This window comes from Leptodactylus fuscus, chromosome 5 (genome assembly GCF_031893055.1).
Source record: "Leptodactylus fuscus isolate aLepFus1 chromosome 5, aLepFus1.hap2, whole genome shotgun sequence".
Lineage (NCBI taxonomy): Eukaryota > Metazoa > Chordata > Amphibia > Anura > Leptodactylidae > Leptodactylus > Leptodactylus fuscus.
This window is the reverse complement of record NC_134269.1, coordinates 45,950,749-45,977,292: the sequence shown is the minus strand read 5'-3', so window position 1 is coordinate 45,977,292 and position 26,544 is coordinate 45,950,749. Positions and strand designations below refer to the sequence as shown.

The window sequence follows — 26,544 nt, the reverse complement described above, 5'->3', positions numbered from 1 at the left end:
CTGTGTTTGGCCATAATTGGGGACAGCCCCTTGTAATAAAGATTGGACACATAGTAGATGTATGTCATTGTACTGCAAAGGATTCTCTATGATCACAATACTTACAAGCTATGCGCACAGATGCCCTTCTACTTTTGGAGGTCCCCAGATTGCTCCAAGCAACACACTGGCACCAGTAATCCTCAGAACCATGAAAGTCCTCCACTTGCTGCCTGGTCACATTGATCAAAACCTCAAGAACCTTTAGACCTGGGGAAACATTGGACAAAGACATTATATTTTATTCCATATATTTATGAAAGCATTAACATTGGGATGATAATCAATCTTTATTAGAATATGTACAGTAATTTGACAGTTGTAGTTTTTCAAGCAGGCAAATTAATAGGTACTATGGCTCTGTATTAGAGAGCTGTATGGCCTCCATGTTTAACCCTATATACTCTGTACAAGGACCCTGCTGTGTGCACGGACCCTTATATTCCCAACTACTACAGCAATGCAATACAATAAATATTAATAAAACATAATTTTTGTGCTAGAAATGAGCAATTCTTCTGGGAATTTCATGTATATGCTTACTCGACATGAAAGAGCTGTGTTTACTTATGATTTGTATTGTAGAAGTAATTATAGTAAATTACAAAAGATTTCATACAGCACAAAAGATAGCAGCAATAAATGCAGGAGTGTGCGGGGTGGGGGGAATAATAAAGCTCTTTCTTAGATATATTGTAATTGCATGGTTACATCAAAGCCTCGCTGAGATTTCATTAGGTTGTGTAATAAGGAATTCAGGATATTATTTAATCTATTTATACAAAATACTCTATGGGGGAGTTGTCAAGACTGACATTTTGTATTCCAGTCTTGATCCTCAATGGTGTCAGAGTGAAAATGCATCTAATTTATTGATAGACAGTCTTTGTCTATATCAATCATTTCTCCCGTGATTGTATTTTTGTATTTACCTTGCAGAAGCATCCTGGTGTCAGTTTCTACTATTTAGTTTACAATCTACTAATGCAGCCCCCCAGTGAATGCACCCAAACATATAGTGGGTAGAGAGAGAGTGGAGAAACTGGAACATGCATATATGTAGAGAGCAAGACCAAAGCACTGCAAGCTGGACTTGCCATCACCAAGCTCACCCCACATCCATACTGGACACTCATGTAAGATCTGCGCCTCCATCACTGTCGGACATGTATGTTTGTTCTGTGCACCAGATACCTGTAAAGTTGTAAACTATTTGTTTTGCAACCCAAAGTCCTGTACCATCATGGGCACTCCACCCTCCATCCCTGAAAATCATTAGGTTAGACTACCACCATGATCAAGTACTCTTAGGAGACATTCACACGGAGGAAGTTGGCGCTGATTCTCATGTCAGAATCAGCTTTGAAAAAAAGAATCCCATTAACTTTAATGGGTTGTGTTTTCTGCGCAGAACCCATTGAAATCAATGGGAGGCTTTATTTCCACGCTGACTCTGATGCGAGTTATCGTGCCAGAATCAGCGCCAACATTCTACGTGTGAATGCCCCCTTAGATCTGCACCCATCCAGGAGGAGAGCTGGAGGAAAGGCTGCCATGGTCACTACTGTTATTACCACTACTACCCCTAGCACTATATGATTTCATATTTAAAGGAACATTAAACATAGAAAAATCATAAAAACATTTTTAAAGCTATCCTAGGATTTTCCCCATAATATCTTCCATTCTTTTGATCTTATTTTGTCTTGTATTACAATTAATACTTGCTGTAAAACAACTGGCCGGAGCAGGAGTCTTCCTGCTGATGGAGTAGATGGAGATTAACCCTTGTGAATAAGGCTGTTCCAGAAAGAGGCAGAAAATGCTGTCAAATAGGCCAATGGTATCTCAATGGTATCTCCTATTTACTGGTACTTATTTGTATTGTTTATTTCCTTTGATAGTATAATGTGCTTAACCTTGCACTTATATGCCCATTGTCTTCTCAACCTTTCAGATTCTCTAATACAACATATTCCTATTCTGCATTAACCATCCTACACAGTTCAGTATCATCTGCAATGTTTACTCTCTAAGCAAGTTACAAGGTCAATATAAAACATGCTGCAAAGACCGGGATATAGTATTAAGTATAACCAACTATGACCCAATGTAGACGTGTATCAGTAATACAGTCATTTATCAATTTATACCAGGATTCTATTGCTTTTATGTTTTGACATTACTTCTCAGAAAACTCTTAGAACTCTTAGAACAACCTTAGGGCTCCTAGGAACCTATCTATCAAATTTCTAGTCCTCTAATGCAAACACAGCCAAAGTTATCTCAAAGTAAAAAGTGACCTTATTATACTCTGGAGTCCCTTCAAACCCCAAAGTATAAAAGCTGGAGGCCCAGGAGAGGTTTAAAAAAAAAATAAAAAAATATTCATACTCACCTTCCATTACCTTTTGGGCCTCCTTGCGGTGTTTAACACTTTCTTTGTGTCTTCCGACGCTCTTCTGTGATATCATTGGCCCGAGGATCATGGCTAGGGCTTTTTGGGTCACCAGTTGTAAACCTTGGAACATGATATCACCAGGAGAGTGCTGGATCCCGCACGAATGCCCAAGAGAGGTAAAGGAAGGTCGGTATGGGTGTTTTATTTTTATATTTTCCACCTCCAATTGGTCTCCAATTATTATACTCCAGGGTCTAAAGAAACCCAAGGGTATAATAAGGCAGCAATTTAAGTTTCGCAAAAAAAAAAAAAAAGAACAAATTCGAACATTCGGCATGAGCCCGGCTCTTTAAGAGCTGATTCGCCCATGTTTAATAAAGCCATATGTTTATACTATCCTATATGTGTCTATGGATAGCCTATCAGTGGGGAGAAGGAGTGAATTGCCATCTTTCAAGGCGTTTGTTAGGATGTTGTGATATTACGTTGAATTGGTTTCATAAGAAATTACATTAGTTGACTAAACTGTAGATCAGTTAAGTTTGGCCTCATCTGTAGTTTATGAAAATAACTCTCCCCTTCCACTGAATATACCAACACCCCTCAACCTTCCGGCAGCAGATGGGAAGAACAGAGCGATGGATGCTACACTGCCAGTCCTGCAAGTTAAAGTTGAAAAGCCAGCCTTTATCTTGTTTGTGGACACCAGCCTTCCTTGGCCTAAACCTGGTGTTTAATAGTCACAAAGCTTCTTCCAAGCATATGTTCCCATAATCCCCTTATCTCCTGCTCATTATCACTGCTTTGAAATGTCCATCAGCAGCGGTGTACTGGGGCTTCTCTTGCCAAATGTGTTTTCTTCCTTTGCACCTGGCTGGGGCTGTGACGGCACAGGGATGATAAATGGAGCAGTGTTTCCAGTCTTCAAAGCAGTTTACAAGGCTCACTGAGTGCAGACGTGTGCATGTTAATGTAGAACTCAGTGTAATCCACAAAAACAGTATGGCAAGTAACCACTTTATAGAGGTGTAGCAGAGATGAGTTTGTCACCATGCTAACAGTGCATTTCCATACTATGGAAGTGAAACCCATTGGGTTTCGAAGTCGTCCCACATGATAGATGATCAATGTCTAAATGATGCACCACTACAATCCCCAGCATTCACTGAATGGGGGTTACCAGACTTCTATGGGCATCTGTTATCTGACATTCAGTCTTGATGGACCAAGATATGAGATTACTGGTTGTCCAATGAATAGGAATGAGGGGCTCAGTAGTGTACCCCAGGGTTCAGTGCTGGCTCCTCTGTTATAAGTGGTGTACCCCAGGGATCAGTTCTGGTTCTGTTGTTTTGTAACTTATCATTAATGATATAGAAGATGGGATTAATATCATTGTTTCTTTTTGTCAGATGACACCAAGCTATTCTATACAGTACAGTCTGTAGAGGATGTATATAGGTTACAAACAGACTTGTATAGATGGAGTGTTTGGACATCTACATGGCGAATGAGGCTCAATGTGTATAAATGTAAATTTATGCATCTGATAAGGGGCATGAAGGATTTTAGTTATGAGGCGCGACTAAAGGAGTTCAATTTGTTTAGGTTGGAGAGGAGGCATTTAAGGAGAGAAATGATAAACCTACCGTATATAAATGTATAAATGGCCCATATGATAGGGGCAACACGGTGGCTCAGTGGTTAGCCTTTCAGCGGTGGAGTCCTGTGTTCGAATGTCGCCAAGGACTACATCTGTAAGGAGTTTGTATGTTCTCCCAGTATTTGCATGGATTTCCTCCCATACTCCAAAGACATAGTGATAGGAAAAATTTACATTGTGAGCCCTATATGGGGCTCACAATCTACATTTTTTTTAAAAAAAGGTCCATATGGGGAAAAGTTATTCTATGTAAAATTAGGATTTTAGGACATTAGGAAAAAAAGGATTAGATTTCTTTAAAGAGCAAAACAGCATTGATGGTTATGCAAATGTATAGACTGTCATGAAGTTTCCCATCCTGAGCCTGAACTTGATGGACTTGTAACTATGTAACCCAATACTAATGACTGTTGGAAATCCCAGGGGTGGAGGACCCTATAGTCAGACACTCATCATCTATCCTCTAAATTGTTGTCTGTGGGTGCAGGACATCACCTTTTATTTACTTATCAGCTAACCTGGTACACAAAAGTAACAGAAAAGTGACCAGCTCAGCTCTGGCTCCTCTGCTGTGTATTATCATTACAATGAGATACTTCATTGGCCTCCATTAGCTTGTTTAATTGTCGGTGTTTGGTCTTTCCTTTGGAATAAATAAAGGTTTCAAGTAGAGAAATTAATTAGAAACCCAACGAAATGTCAGGCCATCCTCTCCCCGTCATGCTCCTTACCCATTACTAAGTCTCCATGCTCAGTTGACTTCCTCCATAATATTATCCACTCAAAAGGAACAGAATTAACCTGTACGCCTCACCCCCCTATCCTCATAATTTAGAAACCCATTTATAGACTGAGCGCCTCATTGTGTTGAATACATCTGGCAATGGCCATTCATCTATATGCAGGCAATCTAAACTAAAAAAAAGTCTGGGGAAGGAGATACTGTACTTAGGGATCTATAACTTATAAGATAAGTAAGTAAGGAAGGAAGGATCACCATGAAAACTGAAGACTATTTTGTAATTTCGGTACACCTCAGGCTGCTGCATCTGTGCAGCTTACGTCTAGCTTTATACACAATGGCATTACTATACTTTGCATAGATCCATACACTTACTATATGAATGAAACAGGACCAGAAAACAGACCATAATGAGACATGTCCTCAGTTCTTGCAGCCTGGCCTCATGACCCCCACACAGATCTATGGCTGCGTGTATGGGGGGCCAGAAAAATGAATGGGTCCATATACTGTATCATCTGCTAAATAGATTGCATGCAGACCAAAACATGATATTTGGTGAAATGGTGCTATCCTGCAAGTGTGCCGAGACTGACCCACTGGACAATATCAAACGTGTATCCAGTTAAATTCACACACTGAATTTTTTAGATTTTTTTTCCTGTCACACTATCTGTGTTCCCTTTAACCCTTTAGTGACTGGCCTGTTTGTTTTAACTTGCAATCTTTTGATTTCACGTCTCATAGACTGTAATACAAGTGTACTGAAGTCTATGGTAGATTTGCTATATAGCTATTGAGGCTGCTTACAGACCAGCTTCAATAGTAATATTCCCTGGACAGGTTCCCGGCTGTCACAGGAATGGGATGCCTCCTGCGATGGAATGGGATGGCTCCTGCATTCATACTATGTGGGAGCTGTTCTGCACCAAGAAAGGCATTGGTCCGGTGGGGACCAGCTCCAGAGGGGCATCACAAAAAGCAATGATTGCAATCACAGTAAACTCTGATCACGGCCATTAGCTCTGGTTTCACCACTTTGCAATACAACAGAGAACTGGTGGATATGGTGGCCCGTGCATCAGAGTGGCCGCTATCTTTAAAGTCCTTGTGTCCACCATGATAGGACAGACATGGGTTAAACATAGCTGTATGTTAAAAACCAAACAAAAAAATAAACAGCATGGCTGGGGACACATGAGATTGCAGCAGGTTAGCCACAATGGAATCATCGGAGACTATCGTGCTGCAATATACAGTAGCCATGTAGTGAAAGTGATGTAAACAATTCAACAAATTTTGCTATTTTTATTTCCATAGTATTTCATTATAAAATAGGAAATTCTATAAAACCAAAATTTCCTATAATATATGTATGTAAATGAGTTCCCACACTGTTCAGAAGGTACTCTAAGTATGTTTGTCAGAGAAATAAATGGTGCAACAACATCAGCAAAAGATGAGGTAGAATCCCTGGGGTAATATTGTAACATACTGAAATGTACAAACAGAATAAACTGCATATACTATATGGCACTAACAGCAGAAATGGCTGTATTATAAGTAGAAAAAATGCAAAATCTGAACATATATTTGACCTCCCCTCCTCCGAGGTGAGGACCACTGAGGAAAGAAAGCAAGGATTAGGATTTAGTATACGCTATTGCTTTAGAGTAGAATTTATATTTGACTCAAGTTTATGTGTTCCCATAATTCATACAGGGTTGTGGTAAGTTGACAAGTCCACAGGATAGGTGGTAAGTGTCTGATCACTGGAGGGTCAACAATGGGGTCCCACTACATCATGAGGATGGGTGTCCTTTGTACCCCAATCCAAATAGAGCATCAGTCATGCAGATGTTCTGCAACTTTATTCTTCCCTATGAGACTGCAGAATAGAAGCTGGGTCTGTTCCTTCTGAGTGGATAATATTATGGAGGAAGTCAACTGAGCATGGAGACTTAGTAATGGGTAAGGAGCATGACGGGGAGAGGATGGTCTGACATTTCGTTGGGTTTCTAATTAATTTCTCCACTTGAAACCTTTATTTATTCCAAAGGAAAGACCAAATGCCGACAATTAGACAAGCTAATGGAGGTCAATGAAGTATCTCATTGTAATGACAATACACGGCAGAGGAGCCAGAGCTGAGCTGGTCACTTATCTGTTACTTTTGTGTACCAGGATAACTGTTGTGTACCAGGATAACTACATGCAGGACTTTTCTGTCCATAAGAAAAAAAAAAAAAAAAAACGGACAGCGAGTGTCCGTTTTTTTGTTTTGTTTTTTTTTTAACATTGAAGTCTATGGGAAACGGACATCTGACAGACAGTAAGGGCGGGTTCACACCTGCGCCCAGTCTCCGTTTTCAGGTTTCCATCTTCTACCTGAGAAACTGGACAGGAGACGGAAATCGGCAGTCAGTTTTCAAACCCATTCATTTGAATGGATTTGCAAAGTGTCTGCCCGTGAGCGTCTTCTGCCTCTCCGCGGTGAAACCAGTTTTTTTTTAACCAGACACAAAGTCGGACATGCAGGACTTTGTGTCCAGTTAAAAAAAACGGTTTTGCTGCGGAGACCAGAAGATGCTCACGGGCGGACACTGACTGCCGGGTTTCTGTCTCCTGTCGGCAAAAGACGGAAACCCTCAAAGCGTAGACTGGGTGGAGGTGTGAACCCGCCCTTCCTGATAGCCATCAGTTACTGTCCGTTTATTGTCCTTTATAATAGGTGTCTGATTTTTATTTTTTTATTTTTTTTTACCATAACAGACTCCAACGGTAGTGTGAACCCTATTTAAGATGGTTAGAGAAAATCTTTAAAATTCTGCAATATTTTTATTTATTTTATTTATTTTTTCTTTTAATATTCTACAAATTTAAATCCAGTTACATTCATGGCAAAACCCCCTTAGTACAACCCCATTAATATTGCCATAGTGTGATTATTCTCAATGTATGTCATTCGTCATCACTTGGATGACAATCTGCTCAGATCTCAGTTTCCAAATTAAATTAATATTTTTGCACATTTCTTGTAAAACAAAAAGCTGTAAAACGTCTTCTCAGAATTTCCATGGCTCTTTTCTTGAATAGCTCCATTACAATATAAACTCGCCTAGTACGCTGAATTAGCTATGCCGCATTTCCTTTTTATAGGCTACTTTACCTGAAGCTTTAAAGATAATTCTATGGGTTTTTATTATTGGGGCCATTATTATTTAATGCACCAGAATGCTGAAGGGAGAGTGTAAATTTTGTAGACATAACCCTTTGTGTGTTTTCTTATCTATAATCTGCGGAGAAGGGTGAAGAAGGATCTAGATGAAAAGGCTTGATATAGTTTATGAATGTTCTTTGATGATTTTAGTCACACAATTGCTAAGCAACTCCACGTCTGAAGGCAAGGTAAAATAGCAAGTGCATGGCAGAACAGAATGCTAAGAAATTAAACTTGGTGCGGAAGACCTGGATTAAGGGCATGTCATTCTATCGTAATGAATCTGGTCTTTTACTTATAGATTCCTTATGTGTTAAGTTTGCTCTTAGCTAAGATGACTTGTCTGCTTGGCTGAACTGTACAGATGCAGATAATAGGAAAATCTTGTTGCTAAAGAGTAATGAATTATTGAATTCTGCCAAGATCAAGTTATATGATTTCCTTCCTCTAGGAAATACATAGGCTACAGTCCAGCCATGTATGCGTATAGTGCAAAGCTTGCAAGTAAAGGTCATTTACATTTTTTGAAGTTGGGTCTATGCTTAATAAAGATGGTTGACATGCCTAAAGATATTATCACTCTCTTATTTTTTTTCCGGCCTATCCTTATGATAGGTCATAAATATCCAATTGATGGGGGGAGGGTGTGTGTGTGTGTGTGTGTGGGGGGTTATAGACAAGCCCTGCATGGATCAGCTGCGCCCTGGCCAACAATGTAGTTGTTGTGAATGTATTATTCCATTTGTTTGCTCGCAACATATCCCACAGCAGTTTATAGCATATTACCATCAATGAAGACCCAAGTAGGGCTCATAATCTACATTCCCTATCAGTATATTTTTGGAGTGTAAGAGGAAACCTACCTAAAGGCAATGAGAACACAGAAGCTCCTTGAAGATGTTGTCCAGGGCTGGAATGAAGCCAAGGACTCCAATGCTCCAAGACATGAGTGCTAACCATGGAGATACTGTGAAGCACATGTTTTATTTGTTTCTTAACCAAGGAAAGCTTAAGGCTGGGGCCTCATGTGGGCACAGCAAAAAAAAAAACATGGTGTTTTACAGTCACTGGAAGGTAGAAGGGATTCTAGTGAATCCCATCCACAAATTGCAGAAAAATACATTTTGGAAATCTCAGCATGTCAATTATAACTACAGAAACACCGGTGGTTTCCCTATAGAAAAGGCTGGATCGGCACCAGCATCAGAGGGGGCTGACATGATAGGGCCTGATGCTGGGCCGGTGCGTTGCTAGGGAATGAGTAAGGGGGCTAGTACAGTGGGAGTTGCTATGGGCGGTTTATATAGGGCTCTTTCTTCTTCCCCACGATCATTCACTGCGGTGAGGGAGAAGCTGTCCCACCTGCTTGCGCTTATTTTGTTGGGATTTCGGAGAAGTTATTGCTTCTTTTGTTGCAGCAGTGCGTGCGGTGGGTAGACCTTGGAGTTGGGTGGAATCCAGAGTGTAGGAGACATGGTGGTCGTCTCCCTCACCATTTACTACTGTTCGGTTGGTCTGGCTGCCTTTGGGCTCCTGCTGGGTGGTGTCCAGGGGAGTGGTTTTGTAAGGGTAAGTTCACACGGAGGAAAGTGGAGCGCAATCTGGCACGCATACATGTGTCGGCAGATGACGCGCTCAAAATGCCCCCATTCATTTCAATGGGAGCCTGGATCATATACGCCGCAAAATCACGGCCGCAAAATAACGCGGCATGTACGCTCCTAACTCCCACTGAAATGAATGGGAGCATTTTGAGCGCATCTTCTGCCGGCACGTGTATACGTGCCAGATTGCACTCCACTTTCCTCCGTGTGAACTCCCCCTTATGCTTGTGGGAGACTACTATCGGGTTTTAGGGTGCTGAGCCTGTGGTTTTGCGGCTGGGGGAGACTTGGTGTGGTGGACAGTCTGGCAGCCATATCTAGGTAGCTTCAAGGACCTCCCCCTCAAGGATACATTTGTGTAGTTATATTTTGGGTTATTTATTTATTTAACCATAGGTATTTTATACAGGTAGGAGGGGTTTATTACAGTAATGTAAATATTTTGACAATTGTTTATTTTGTGTAATATAACAGCTGCTGTGGCCAATTTTTCCAACCCTGTTGTATTTGTCTTTATTTCCTAGGTACGGCAGACAATGGGGTGGTTGGAGGGAGGTTGGTGGGCCACGGGATGGTAAGTGCAAAGTAGAGTCAGTTAGGCCAATTTCATCAGTGCCAATGTCAAGGTAATGGAAACAGAAAGTCTGCCTGGGAAACCTCTGTAGACTTTCTGTGAAAAGTGCTGCGGAAAAACCTCAATGCGTTGCCACCATGGTTTAACCCACGGCACTATTTTCCTGCTCCCCTTTACGTGGGGTCTTAGCCTAAATCAGTTCTCACAGTATGAGAAAAGAATAGGGGTTATCCAAGTAAATTTTGAGAGCTGAAGCAACTGAACATTTTTTATTCCTACAAGATGATCTCAATGTCTTATCGGACAAAGGACTCCAGTGAATAAGGAGGAACTCAGTGGAGACTCTCTGCTGGTTCCCCGGCCGAGTAGACAAGTGAGTAGATCCTGTAACATTTACAAGCCCCAAAGCATTTGCTGATCACATTTTTGTTATTTGGTTGTTTTTCTCTTAATAAGGCAGAAGTTAATATGACATGCGCTAACTTCCTGACGTGGAAGGAAACTTTCCTGCCTCGTTAATCACCGCTGTCAAAAGGATGTTCTCTCGTCAATCCCGCAGACGGCTGAACAATGCTTGGACGTCAGATTTTGTTTAATTGAATTTATTTTCAGGCAGCTTGGTGACACATTCCCAGTTACTCATATGCTGGAGATTGTTAACTATGAGAAAGTACCACACAGCATGGAGTATTCTATGGTCGCATCCATCCTTCAGGTCCTTCACTTGAACAGTATAAATCACAAGAACAACGCATTGCTTTTCCTTTTATAATTGAATACATATCACGTATCTATACGCCTGTCTCGGAATAAGCCTGTGCATATCTGTTCTTAAAATAGCAATGTATCCATATTTCACATGGACATTTCTATGCTGATTATCTATAGCAAGACATAGTATACTAATATCTGTTGGATACTGTTGAGATTTAGGACCCAATCACATTGATGAGGATTTAGACATGGGTTCCACACCGCAATTCTGACCCACCCCACTAATATTCCATATCCATTTCACATAAATAGGGTATTCTTATATAACATGAGGACTTTGTATCTGTGACATGGAAAAACAGTCATCTGTGAGAAGAATACCACTAGGTGTATACTAGCGTTTGCTCTCCACCATTGGGTCTATCGGGTTGGACCACTAAAACAGTTGAGCAGAGCCCATTGACTATAATAGGGTATGGTGGTTGTCCATTCTGGATGGATATATCTGTATACTATAGTCCCTATACAAAATCCTTACCAGAGCCTTCATCAATGCTTTCCTCAAACCAGTGGTCATTCTGGTGCACCCATTCTCCATTACACTTGAAGAAGATCTGTATAGCTGGCATGGCTCGGCAGCGTAGAACAATAGGATTGCTCTTGATAATGTAGGCATCTTCAGGCTCCATCTGGAAATATGGAAGAGTACCAGGGGCAGAAGGAGCAGAATCTGGTGCAGCTTCTCCATTGTTGCTTCCTGGTGAAAAATAGAAAGGGATAATAAATATATTATAAAAAATAAGCTCCTTTGTTTTTTCAAGCATTGCAGCCTCAACATACTGTTTCACTTCTATATCAATAAAGTAGCATATAGGCATGGCATTCAGATTGTAATTATTAAATGTTCAATAACTTTTCAATACATTTTACATAAATCAGTAGTATAGGTGTTTATGAGAATCTATGTATATCTATAGTTTATGAGAAAATGCTTCTTTCTCTTCATAACAGGGTGTTTCTCCCTCGATCTCTTAAATCTTTCACTCTGAAAATTTCTGCTATAACCATCTTGAAGTAGATTGACTTATATATCACAAGTCTTTATACGTCTATGGAGAAAGGAGGCAGAGTGAAGAGGAAGTACAGAAGATAGAAGCAGAAGGTTTATGGTGATGCTGTAGCTAAATATGAGCTTTTTATTGCAACTAAAGATCTTTAATCACATCAATGTAATTTTCTGTATATGCCTTGCATGATTCTGGGGCTGTTTGAGTCACAGAGAGTTAATTATGGAGCAGATTATCCTCTACTTACTGGGTGCAGTGTATGTTAACTAGACTCTATTCACCAACATAGGGAAAGATCTGCAGCTTGCACCCTGGAAACTGCTAAATAATGCAGAATACAAATATATTTAATGGTCAGATTTAATATATTACACATATATTCATAATGTATAATTGATTTTTGCAAAACTTGTTTAAAAGTTAGACTCTTCTGGCTCTTTGCATGTGTGGTGAGTAAGGTGGACAGATACCCCATACAATTGCTATATACGGATTAGATATATTGTGAATGTAACCCAATCCCTGACAAAAGGAAACTGTTAACTAGGGTTGAGCGATCGAGATTGCAAAAGATTGGATCCCGATCGGCGATCGAGCAAATTTCATGATCACGATCGGGATTGGCTGGAAAATGATCGGAAATCGGATTTTGAAATCTCAAGATCAGCTCAATCCTAAAAGTGACTTTTCCCAGTGACTAGGGTTGAGCGATCGGGAGAGATCAGATTTCAGCAAATTTCATGATTGCGATCGGGATCGACTGGAAAATGATCGGAAAACGGATTTTAAAATCGATCCTGAAATCTCAAGATCGGCTAAACCCTACTGTTAACTCTTCATTTCCTCTCTGAAAGCATGTGATCACTTGTGATCCATTAGCAACTAAACCCTATTAAGGTTATTATTAAATTTGTTCAATAACTGCTCAGACTCTTACACCTGCTTATAAAGTGAATGGTCACCTTATACTTGTATGTTAGATACAAGACCACACAGGGAAAGGCTGCTCTTACTGTACAGCAATTATATTGACTTTAATAAAGCAAACATAGATTTTGCCTCCTGAGGATGTCCACACATCTTATATGTATGTTATCATAATGTCCAGACCATACTGATAGATGCCTTATTAAGATACACATCAAGTAATCTTTTACCCTCCACCGAGAGGGATTTTTATATTTATTTTCGCCTGGGAGATTAGAAATATACATCACCGCGACCACATGCACATTCTTTTATTTGGCTAACAGAAATGTCAAGGCGCCCTAATTATCCAATTCCATCCAAATATAAATCTGGGTCATAAGAGAAGCGGAATGGAAAGATAAGACGACTAATGACCAGGTGTGACTGGCAGGCAATCGGCCATGCACTATCTCTCTATTGATTTGTTATTGTGCTCTGTCCCTGTATATTACAGCAAAGTACCTTATTGGTGGACAGGCGATAAATCTGCCACATGGATTTTAAATTGCGCCTATCCTAAGTCTTCGTCATGTGTTACGCTTCGGGAGACTCAGTATAAGATTCTCATGCTATGGGATCATACCCCTTCTATTACTTCTTCGTGCTGGCACTGTCAGACCTCATTCGGGGCGGTTCACCATATTTTATGGGATTGCCCTAGTATTCGTCTTTATTGGACTGAGGTGCAACTTCTTACTGAGGACCTCTTCGTCCAGGGGGTTCCACTGGATCCAATGACCTATCTACTTAACCTGCCTCCTGGGCATTTGGGCAAGAAGACGTCTTGCTTGTTTCTCTACTTATGTACTGCGGCGAAGACTCTTATTGCCCATCTCACTGGAGAGATGTGCTTCCCTCACGAGGTCTGAGGTGATTGCTCATAAGAAGGATATTCGCAGTCTTGAGTTTTTGACTGCCACATTGGACCACATGGTTGAGACTTTTAATTCCATTTGGTTATCCTGGGATGCCTTCTATTTACGAGGTCTCTGATATAGCACAAATCTAGAATTTTCCTATTTTTCTACCTGACCCTCCCACTTTCCATTTAGCTTAGTAAATTTCCCCCAGTATTTTTTGAGTTTCATCACGACATCACTACAAAGTATAAGCCAGTGGTTTCACTACTACATATCTTCAACAAAGCACATTCAAGTCAATCTAACGAAGACTAGCAGGCAACAGACGGATGTGCATTTATATGACTGTATGGTCCATTGATTCTGATGATTTCATAGATACATGAGGGCATGTTGGCATTTGTCTATTGGCTAACATGCCCACAACATGGCAGCAGCTGTTGAGCAACAACAATGCCCAACGTATCTGATCCATGTTGGCATAACTGAGTGCCATCCTTGCCAAAGATTATTTGGCTGAAATATTATACCCAAGCATGGAACCCCTGCCTTATCCATTTACTATGGACTGGACATTTTTTGCAGTTTTTTTTTATACTGTACAGTCTAATGAAGGAGGACACAGTGGCTCAGTGGTTAAGACTGTTGGAGTTCTGGGCTTGGGAGAACATACAAGAGATTTGTTTGTTCTCCTCTTGTTTGTTCTCCCATTTTCTAAAATATACTGATAGGTAAATTGGCTTCCCATCTAAAAGACAACTGGGCGTGAGCACCTTTATGGCAGCCACTAACTCCCCCTCGCCCTCCCGCTTTGAGTCCCATGCATGCAAAAAGTGCATTACAAATGTTTGTCGTTGTCATTTGTCATACAATAGTTATATGACCCATTTACCCAACATATATAGTTAAGTAGAATCCCCAATAGGTCGTTGCTCATCGCAGTGAATGTAAATAGCCATGTTGCCATGATCCTTGTAATGTACACATTATTTTTGTTGGCATATCCATATGTTTAACTGGTGAGGGATGTCTTCAGAACCTTCCATTTATTGTGTTAGAAATGTACTGCTGTGAAAGGTCGGCCTGTGTTTTAGGAGTTATGCATCACCCAGGGCAGATAAATGTAGATGGTAACATGATGTGTTCTGACAAAGCTATTTAAAGTATTGTAAGATTAATGTGTGACGGCTAATATCTATCAGATGACTCCGGGGAAAAGAATCACAATTGTAACAAGCCTATCTTCCATTGAGGACCCCTAGGGATGCCTCTATAATGTAATGTAATGATAATATATAATAATACAATACAGTAAAATATGCATTTACATGCATGAAGAAGTACATCGTGAATATACTATTCAAGTGGGGAAGTGGCAGAATTTGCCGGAGCTAATAACTGCTTGAATGTTCAGGAAAAATTTTTGTTTTAGTCTGTAAATTCAAAAATTTCATAATCCCAAAGAAACTATTCAACACCATAGTATACATAGATTTTAGGATTAGAATGGTTATATAAATGCCAATACTCTTTTTTTTGATTGGCCAAAACAGAATTAAAATTTAATTTGTATCTAGAAAAAAAATTAATTAAAAAAAAGAAAAAAGAAAAACATGGAACCAAGAATAAGTGTCACAAAGTCTTTACTTTCTGCATTTGTTGAGGGCTATAATTGACCAATGAAGATGAGACCCCAGAAGTCACAACGTCTTATATTGTACTGTATGTACAAAACACATATTGTTCAATTATATCCATGCTAAAAAGTCCGCTTAAGGGCTAGTTCACATGGGCAAAGAGGGGGAGGATTATGGCGCTGAATCCACGTCATAATCCTTCCCCTCACAATGGAGGTCTATGTAGACTGCCAGGCTACTTTTTTCTGTGAGCGGAACATTATGCATCATGAATTCACCCGTTTTATCTCTTCTGGACAGAAAGGGCCACATGTACCTGTGTTATGTGGTCCCTGTTATTACACCTGCGTTCGGTGACTATTTGAGGATTCCGTCCCACATTACACTTGAAAAATCTGCAATTTTCGGGTGGAAACCTGACGAACCCCAATATAGTCTATGGCAGGGGTAGGGAACCTTTGGTTCTCCAGCTGCTGTGAAACTACAACTCCCAACATGCTCCATTCACTTCCATGGGAGTTCCAAGAACAGCAGAGCAAGTATGCATGCTGGCAGTTGTAGTTTTGCAACAGCTGGAGAGCCAAAGGTCTGGTCTATGAGGTCCACAGACTTCCATGGGTAACTGCTTTATAAGCGGATTGGGTTTCCATTTTCTGGGTCCCAAAGCAGTCCCAAACAATGGAAAACCCCAAATCTAGCATCAGCAGCCCACCATAAAGCAATCTATAAAAAACAAAGTTCTACCAATTTTACCATTTACGTTTGTACAAGCAATAGTACAGAGTTACACAATGACTTAAAGGGATTCTACCATTAAAGCAACTTTTTTTCTAATTACCACGTCGGAATAGCCTTAAGAAAGGCTATTCGTCTCCTACCTTTAGATGTGGTCTCCGTCGCGCCGTTCCTTAGAAATACCAGTACTTACTGGTATGCTAATGAGGTCTCGGCTGCAATGGGGGCGTCCTTCTTCTTCATCTGCCTCCTCCCCTTGTCTGTCGTCTTCTTTCTTCGTCATGTCTGATGCCTGCGCAGTCGGCTCTGACAGCGAGACCCTGTTAGAGCCGACTGCGCATGCTCAGTAAAGTCCGTACAGCCCTCCAATACGCGAGTGAACTCATCCAGGTGTCGGAGGGCTGTACGGACCTTACTGAGCATGCGCAGTCGGCTCTAACAGGGTCTCATAGCCGACTGCGCATGCTCAGTAAGGTCCGTACAGACAAGGGGAGGAGGGAGATGAAGAAGAAGGATGCCTCCATTGCTACCGAGACCTCATTAGCATACCGGTAAGTAGCGGTATTTCTAAGGAACGGCGCGATGGAGACCACATCTAAAGGTATAGATGAGTAGCCTTTCTTAAGGCTATTCCGACATGGTAATTAGAAAAAAAGTTGCTTTAATGGTAGCATCCCTTTAAGGTTCATCAAATTCAACCCTATGCCTGCTACTTAGATCCAGGGAAGACAAGGCATTGAGAGCTTCTTCTTAGCTTCCTGTTATCCTTATACAAAACCTTCTGTTGTTCTCTTATATCCCTCTTAAATTCCTTTTACTGTATATGCATGCATATCTTCACCGCAGCCTAGATGTATTACCATCCATTTATTAACATAAAAGTTAATCTGCTATATACTGTATTTGCTGCGGCTGCCAGCTTGTTGAGATCTTTCTGTAATATTTCACAATCAAGCTGAGTTTTACATTTTCTATATAGTTTTGTGTCCTCAGCAAAAAATGACACTACTTTCTATTCCATTCACAAGGTCATTAATAAAAAAAAAAAAGATTAAGAAGAATTGGGCCCAATATAGAATCTTGTGGTTCTCCATTGCTGACTGTAGCCCATTTGAAGTGTGCACCATTTGAAGCCGATTTGTTCTGTTGCTTAAAGGGAGTGTTCTGTATAATCTATATTTTTTAGTATTTAAAGGCATATTTTTAACTTTTTACTATACATATTCCTTATTTTATTTTTGTACATGATTTTAGGGCTGTCACCTTACCTAGTTTCAGAGATAAGCTAAAGAGCTGCCAAATGGATCATAGGAACCTGAAATCTGGAGATGTTTATGGACTTCTATGGAAGAGTATTCTGGGCAAGAAGAGAAGAGGTCATGGGGTGGGTAGGGGGAAAAGGTGAACTGGGACCTTAACCTAGTCATAGCTCCTGTGTTATTTATATATGTTATTGGACTTCTACACGTACTGATAATAAAATGACTAATAAGAAGTGATCTCTACAGGACAGGGAGTGAAGGCTTATTATAAGTATGAAAACTGCAGAACTATCTTATCTATATATATTATTGTACTTCTACATATAGTGATCATAAAATGACTATCGAAAAGTGATCTCTACAGGACAGGAAGTGAAGGCTTATCATAAGTATGAAAATTACAGAACTATTCTTATCTATATATGTTCTTGTATTTCTACATATAGTGATAATAAAATGACTATCGAAAAGTGATCTCTACAGGACAGGAAGTGAAGGCTTATTATAAGTATGAAAACTGCATAACTATTCTTATCTATATATGTCATTGTACTCCTACATGTATTGATAATAAAATGACTATTGAAAACTGATCTCTACAGGGCAGGAAGTGAAGGCTTATTATAAGTATTATAAGTATGAACATTGCGGAACTATTCTTATCTATATATGTTATTGTACTTTTACATATAGTGATAATAAAATGACTATCGAAAAGTGATCTCTACAGGACAGGAAGTGAAGGCTTATCATAAGTATGAAAACTGCAGAACTATTCTTATCTATATATGTCATTTTACTCCTACGTGTATTGATAATAAAATGGCTATTGAAGAGTGATCTCTACAGGACAGGAAGTGAAGGCTTATTATAAGTATTATAAGTATGAAAACTTCTGATCTATTCTTAAAATATACAAAAGTGATAAAGACTATTAAAAAATTGCTAAAAATTCTTTAACATTGGTTGTCATTTGTAATTAAACATTTTGTTTAACGAATCCATTACCTATCTATATTTATTATCCTAACATCCCATAGCTATAACTGCATCAAGTAGCATACTGTATGTAAGTAACAAGTAACATATGCAATAAACTTAAGTGACTCCTTATATGAAGATATGAACGAGTTAAAATATGAGAATATTAGTAAAACTCTTTTATTTTTGCTGTCACTGCTATCTCCGAGTGAGCATTGTAGGGGCCTCATATACTAAATTGACCTGCCGCTCTATCAGGACATGAGCCTTTATCTGCCTTTACTCATTTTCCAAGAATGTATTAACGTCCCCATGCATAGGTCACACTCCTCCCATCAAATACCCGGGTGACAGGAAGAAAATTGCACTGCCAGCTGCGCAACTATAAAGGACGAAAAATCAATTCCCCTTGCAATTTGTGGCAGAGAAAAAAAAAAAAACTTCATCGACAGGTGGTTGGTATCGAGTTATATTATTATACAAAAGAGGAAAAAAAAAGTTATCACATTCACACAGCGTGTCAGCAAATGTCTCAATCCTGCTTATCAAACCTCCAAAATTTGATTGTGCCTTTGGTTCATGTGAGAATAGGGCCCATTTACAGATAGTCAGTCGTCTGTGAGTTGCCTGCCAGGATATAGCTGTTCACACAGTCAAACGGTAAAGATTTATGACACGTCAGTCTGAGTTTCAAAACGGCTGGTATGGCTGCAGTGTCAGCAGAAGAGCGCCGCACCAGCAGCAGCAGGCTTCGTGAGTCTGAAAAAAGTCGTATTATACCCAAGCAAGATTCACATCCTCTCCGACGGGAAAGTTAAGAGTCTGACAGGCGTGATGCTTTATGGATGACATCGCTTCAGATAATAGACTGAAACACTCACGCATGAGGGAAAGCTGAGAAAACAACCAACGGGCTCAGAAGATGAGGTGAAGCCAGTCATAAGCGCAGAGTGGAAGTGATGGGTCTAGCACATTGGTTAATAATGAAAACAAGCCTAGTTAGTTTAAAGGTACTAGGAGATGTTTCTCTTAAATTTTCTTAAATTGTGCACATGACCTACAGTACACACAGTAAGGGGCATAACTTGAGGGAGTGCAGTCGCACCGGGGCCCAGGAGCCTTAGGGGGCCCATAAGCACTGGCATCAGTATTGAGGTTGCAGCTTCCATCTGGCCCATAAACCAAGGAAACTCACAGATAGTGGCAGATCCAGGCTTTGTGGGACCCTGGGCAAGTGACTTTGGTGGGGCCCTACTTACCGGCCCTGGATCCGCCCCTGCTCACAGATTACCCTAACCACACTAAGGTGGATTAATGTGGATTAAACTCCTTAGTACCCGTACTCATCACTAGCAAGAATTCGCTGTAGCGATGAGATAGCGGGCCCCGGACAAAAGATTGCACCGGAGCACACAAGACTTTAGGTAAGCCACTGCATACACTAGAGATATCCGTATAATATAGGAATGAACATAGCAAGGAAATATAGTAAGGGCATGGTCACAGCAGAATTTGAGGTGGTCTACCACCTCAAAATCCTTTCCAAATATTGACCTGAATCTGCCTTTAATGGGAGGAAATGATGACCTTGATGACCTTTATTAATCCCATTGTATATGAGGTTAACCTGCGTCGAAAGCCAAGGCTCTGCTTCAGCTTCCTGCAGCGGGTTCTACAAAACCATTTTTGCACAGATTTTGAGTAAGAAAATTGTTTCAAATTCCTCTCCAAATTCTGCTATGAGAACATACATCTAGGTGTCTTCCATTTCTTTAGAAATTAAATTCCTCCTTTTAGTAATGAATGGTTCCATGGTGTTTAGGTCATAAGGGGAACATTTTTGTCCTTTTTTAAATTATAAAGATGACTTCAATAGATTTCTAGGAACTCAAAAATATCTGTTAACAGCAGGAAAAATGATAAAATATGATAGAAAAAAAAAAAAAACCTCCATCCTTTCTGTGCCAGCAATGATATGCTCAGTGGTGTAACAAGTGTCTTGTGGGTCCCCCTCCAGTGCTGCATATCCCCCCACCAGCATCCCCCCAGAGGTGGCTCCCAACACAATATTATATGCCCAGCAGTGGCCCCTCATAGTATTATATTCCCACCAGAGGCCCCCTGCACCCACGGTATTACATGCCCAATAGTGCCCCCCCCCCCACACACAGTATTACATGCCCCCATCAAGTATTACATGCCCAGTAGTGTCTTCCCCCCGCACACACACACACAGTATTACATGCCCAGCAGTGTCCCACACACACACAAACACACACACACACACACACACACACACACACACACACACACACACACACACACACACACAGTATTACATGCCCAGCAGAGTGTCCCCCCTTCTCCACAGTACTACATGCCCAGCAGTGTCCCCTCTTCATTCCCAACAGCCTCTTCCATTCTGTTGCTATTATTATACTCTGGGATCTCCTCAGAGGTCCAGGGAAGGTGAATAAAAATAATAAACACTAATACTCACCTTGTCTCACTTTTCCGGGACATCCTGGCTCTGGCTGTCTTCACCATGTTCTGCCATCTTCCCAACGTCCCTGTTGAGGCTTGTGATTTGTCCTCAGTGGTCATGTGGAGCGCACTGATATCATTACATTGCTGCGCTCCATATGATCATTGGGGCCTAATCACAGGCCTCAGTCACGAGACGGAAGACCACTGCAGAAGACGTTGACGCCAGGAGAGGTGAGTATAACTATTATTTTAAGAGACCGCCCCTGGGCTGGTATGAATCGCGGTTGGGGAACCAGGCTTTCCTCGACTGCTGTCATTGTTGTACGGGGAACCCTCCATCTCCAGCTACCCATGAGCCATGTATCCTGCCAGGCCTGGTCATGGTCGCACTCCCTACAACCATGATCATTATGCCTCCGGATATGTCAGTGTTCTTGATTTATTTCCTTGCAGTGAAAACATACCACTGCATGACTGACCACAGCAGCTAGTCTAGCGTAAGGCTGTTGAGGCCAGTGATTGGCTGTAACAGTTATGTACATATACATGACATCATCGGTGCATGAAAGTAGCCAAAGACCACCTGAGCATGCATACTTGTGTCAGGGTCGAATTCGACAGCTCTGCTGTTCTTGGAACTCCCATGGCAGTGAATGGAGCATGATGGGAGTTGTAGTTTCACAGCAGCCGGAGAGCCGAAGGTTCCCTATCCCTGTATTAGGGTATCTAAAAGGTATAGCTAAGTCAATCCATTCTTTCACAGTGGAAAGACAATACAAAGACCAGATCTTTCTCATGGTCAACTATTCTACCTTGAGTTTTGTTGATGTTCAACAATTACATTGAAAACGTTGCGGTTGCTAGGTAGTATGTAGAGCAGCTAAGTGTATAAACCATGACCCCCGCCATGATACTAATACTCTCTCTTTATAATTGATCAGATCCTTTGACTTAAAACCAGTTGAAGAGGAAGGGTCTTCAGAAAAGGTACGTAAGCAAGCACAGGTTAGCCTTCTAAATTCTCCTATTTGGTGGCTGCTCAAAGTGTTTTTCAAGAAGGATGACAACATGCTCTGACTTCTGACTATCCTGTACCTGCAGATGTAACAACTCGACTGCATACAAATGTGCTTCATACAAAAGATTCAAAAGGCTTCAATCATTTCATACAAAACAATGAACAAACAAAATAAGCAAAACTGTAAAATGCCGAAGAAACAAAAATTGATGTTGTTCCTAAGCAACCATTGTGTCTTTTAGGAACAAAATACAATAAGAAAAAAAAAAACAACAATCTGTGCACAATACACACATATGCTCCACAACATTGGTTGCAGAGGGTTGTTCTCCCACACCTGTGCCCTAGACTGGGCATGTTCAGATATGTGTGTCACAGGTCCCCTTAAAGAGGCAGGGTCGTTTGGATGTTAAGTAATATATATATATATATATATATATATATATATATAAAATGTAGATTGTGAACTCCATATAGGGATCACAATGTACTTTTTTTTTTTTACTTATAAGTATGTTTTTTTGTAGAATGGGAGGAAATTTATGCAAACACGGGGAGAACAGACAAACTCCTTGCAGATGTTGTTCCTGGTGGGATTTGAACCCAGGACTCCAACGCTGCAAGGCTGCAGTGCTAACCACTGAGCCACCGTGTTGCCCCCTTTTGTTCATATTTTACACTTCTGACAAAAATGTATATTTTTTTTTATAGACATAGTCATATGAGAGTTGCACTTTTAGATAGCAACATTTTTGGGTATATAATATTTTGATTAGCTTTTTAACATTTTTCATATATCCAAATTTTTATCACTTTTTCTTAATATTTTTTTTACTGTTCCACAAGGGGACTTGAACCTAGGTTCACTTGATCTGCTGTTCAATATACTACAATATTTTTATATTGCAGCACATTATACATAGACACTAGAGATGAGCGAACAGTAAAATGTTCGAGGTTCAATATTTGTTTCGAGTAGCTCCTCAATATTCAACTACTCGAATCGAATATCGAACCCTATTATAGTCTATGGGGGGAAAATGCTCGTTTCAGGGGTAGGCAATAGAGATGAGCGAACACTAAAATGTTCGAGGTTCGAAATTCGATTCGAACAGCCGCTCAATGTTCGTGTGTTCGAACGGGTTTCGAACCCCATTATAGTCTATGGGGAACAGATACTCGTTAAGGGGGAAACCCAAATCCGTGTCTGGAGGGTCACCAAGTCCACTATGACACCCCAGGAAATGATGCCAACACCTCTGGAATGACACTGGGACAGCAGGGGAAGCATGTCTGGGGGCATCTAACACACCAAAGACCCTCTATTACCCCAACATCACAGCCTAACAACTACACACTTTACACACTCAATACCACCTCTCTGACAGTAGGAAAACACCTTGAAACATGTGTATTTGGCACTTGCAGTGAGGAGAGCTTGTCACCAGCAGTGAATTTGGCCCTTGTAGTAAGTTGAGGTTGGCACCAACATTTGTTTTGAAAATCAGGGTGGATTGAGCCTCTAACCAGCAGAGTTTGGGCAAATTCATGGTGGAGGGAGCCTCTAAAAACCCCAGTTTGGACCAATTCATGGTGGAGGGAGACTCTAAAAACCCCAGTTTGGACCAATTCATGGTGGAGGGAGACTCTAAAAACCCCAGTTTGGACCAATTCATGGTGGAGGGAGCCTCTAAAAACCCCAGTTTGGACCAATTCATGGTGGAGGGAGCCTCTAAAAACCCCAGTTTGGACCAATTCATGGTGGAGGGAGCCTCTAACCAGCCCAGTTTGGACCAATTAATGGTGGAGGGAGCCTCTAAACAGCCAAGTTTTGGGAAATTCATGGTGGAGGGAGCCTCTAACCAGCCCAGTTTGGACCAATTCATGGTGGAGGGAGCCTCTAACCAGCCCAGTTTGGACCAATTCATGGTGGAGGGAGCCTCTAAACAGCCCAGTTTGGGCAAATTCATGGTGGAGGGAGCCTCTAAAAAACCCAGTTTGGACCAATTCATGGTGGAGGGAGCCTCTAATTAGCCCAGTTTGGACCAATTAATTGTGGAGGGAGCCTCTAACCAGCCCAGTTTGGACCAATTAATGGTGGAGGGAGCCTCTAACCACCCCAGTTTGGGCAAATTCATGGTGGAGGGAGCCTCTAACCAGCCCAGTTTGGACCAATTAATGGTGGAGGGAGCCTCTAACCAGCCCAGTTTGGACCAATTAATGGTGGAGGGAGCCTCTAACCACCCCAGTTTGGACCAATTCATGGTGGAGGGAGCCTCTAACCAGCCCAGTTTGGACCAATTCATGGTGGAGGGAGCCTCTAAACAGCCCAGTTTGGGCAAATTCATGGTGGAGGGAGCCTCTAAAAAACCCAGTTTGGACCAATTCATGGTGGAGGGAGCCTCTAATTAGCCCAGTTTGGACCAATTAATTGTGGAGGGAGCCTCTAACCAGCCCAGTTTGGACCAATTAATGGTGGAGGGAGCCTCTAAAAAACCCAGTTTGGACCAATTCATGGTGGAGGGAGCCTCTAAACAGCCCAGTTTGGGCAAATTCATGGTGGAGGGAGCCTCTAACCAGCCCAGTTTGGACCAATTAATGGTGGAGGGAGCCTCTAAACAGCCAAGTTTTGGGAAATTCATGGTGGAGGGAGCCTCTAACCAGCCCAGTTTGGACCAATTAATGGTGGAGGGAGCCTCTAACCAGCCCAGTTTGGACCAATTAATGGTGGAGGGAGCCTCTAACCAGCCCAGTTTGGACCAATTAATGGTGGAGGGAGCCTCTAAACAGCCAAGTTTTGGGAAATTCATGGTGGAGGGAGCCTCTAACCAGCCCAGTTTGGACCAATTCATGGTGGAGGGAGCCTCTAAACAGCCCAGTTTGGGCAAATTCATGGTGGAGGGAGCCTCTAAAAAACCCAGTTTGGACCAATTCATGGTGGAGGGAGCCTCTAATTAGCCCAGTTTGGACCAATTAATTGTGGAGGGAGCCTCTAACCAGCCCAGTTTGGACCAATTAATGGTGGAGGGAGCCTCTAACCACCCCAGTTTGGGCAAATTCATGGTGGAGGGAGCCTCTAACCAGCCCAGTTTGGACCAATTCATGGTGGAGGGAGCCTCTAACCAGCCCAGTTTGGACCAATTCATGGTGGAGGGAGCCTCTAAACAGCCCAGTTTGGGCAAATTCATGGTGGAGGGAGCCTCTAAAAAACCCAGTTTGGACCAATTCATGGTGGAGGGAGCCTCTAATTAGCCCAGTTTGGACCAATTAATTGTGGAGGGAGCCTCTAACCAGCCCAGTTTGGACCAATTAATGGTGGAGGGAGCCTCTAACCACCCCAGTTTGGGCAAATTCATGGTGGAGGGAGCCTCTAACCAGCCCAGTTTGGACCAATTAATGGTGGAGGGAGCCTCTAACCAGCCCAGTTTGGACCAATTAATGGTGGAGGGAGCCTCTAACCACCCCAGTTTGGACCAATTCATGGTGGAGGGAGCCTCTAACCACCCCAGTTTGGACCAATTCATGGTGGAGGGAGCCTCTAAACAGCCCAGTTTGGGCAAATTCATGGTGGAGGGAGCCTCTAACCAGCCCAGTTTGGACCAATTAATGGTGGAGGGAGCCTCTAAACAGCCCAGTTTGGGCAAATTCATGGTGGAGGGAGCCTCTAACCAGCCCAGTTTGGACCAATTAATGGTGGAGGGAGCCTCTAACCACCCCAGTTTGGACCAATTCATGGTGGAGGGAGCCTCTAACCACCCCAGTTTGGACCAATTCATGGTGGAGGGAGCCTCTAAACAGCCCAGTTTGGGCAAATTCATGGTGGAGGGAGCCTCTAACCAGCCCAGTTTGGACCAATTAATGGTGGAGGGAGCCTCTAAACAGCCCAGTTTGGGCAAATTCATGGTGGAGGGAGCCTCTAACCAGCCCAGTTTGGACCAATTAATGGTGGAGGGAGCCTCTAAACAGCCAAGTTTTGGGAAATTCATGGTGGAGGGAGCCTCTAACCAGCCCAGTTTGGACCAATTAATGGTGGAGGGAGCCTCTAACCACCCCAGTTTGGGCAAATTCATGGTGGAGGGAGCCTCTAACCAGCCCAGTTTGGACCAATTAATGGTGGAGGGAGCCTCTAAACAGCCCAGTTTGGGCAAATTCATGGTGGAGGGAGCCTCTAAACAGCCAAGTTTTGGGAAATTCATGGTGGAGGGAGCCTCTAACCAGCCCAGTTTGGACCAATTCATGGTGGAGGGAGCCTCTAAACAGCCCAGTTTGGGCAAATTCATGGTGGAGGGAGCCTCTAAAAAACCCAGTTTGGACCAATTCATGGTGGAGGGAGCCTCTAAACAGCCCAGTTTGGGCAAATTCATGGTGGAGGGAGCCTCTAACCAGCAGAGTTGGGGGAAATCAGGGTGGAGGGAGCCTAGTATTAGCAGAATTGTGCAACGCTTATGGTGGATGAGTATGAGGATGCGGAGGAATTGGAGAGGTTGAGTACAGACATGGAGTTTCATGTTGGGGTGCTTTACACAGGTGGGCACAAAAATGACGGCTCTACCCAGTGGTGGTTCATTTTT

At 41.8% G+C, this 26,544-nt stretch overlaps 1 protein-coding gene across 2 annotated transcripts in view; it reads right to left on the bottom strand.

Annotated features, from left to right (window-relative positions):
* UNC5D (unc-5 netrin receptor D) overlaps window positions 1–26,544 on the bottom strand; it is a 562,375-nt gene that overhangs the window by 311,403 nt on the left and 224,428 nt on the right. For both annotated transcript variants that reach the window (XM_075273020.1, XM_075273019.1), the window contains exons 2-3: window positions 11,496–11,714; window positions 106–249 (exon numbers count right to left, since the gene is read on the bottom strand). In XM_075273020.1, the coding sequence (XP_075129121.1) occupies window positions 106–249; window positions 11,496–11,714 (363 nt within the window). The remainder of the gene's footprint in view (window positions 1–105; window positions 250–11,495; window positions 11,715–26,544) is intronic.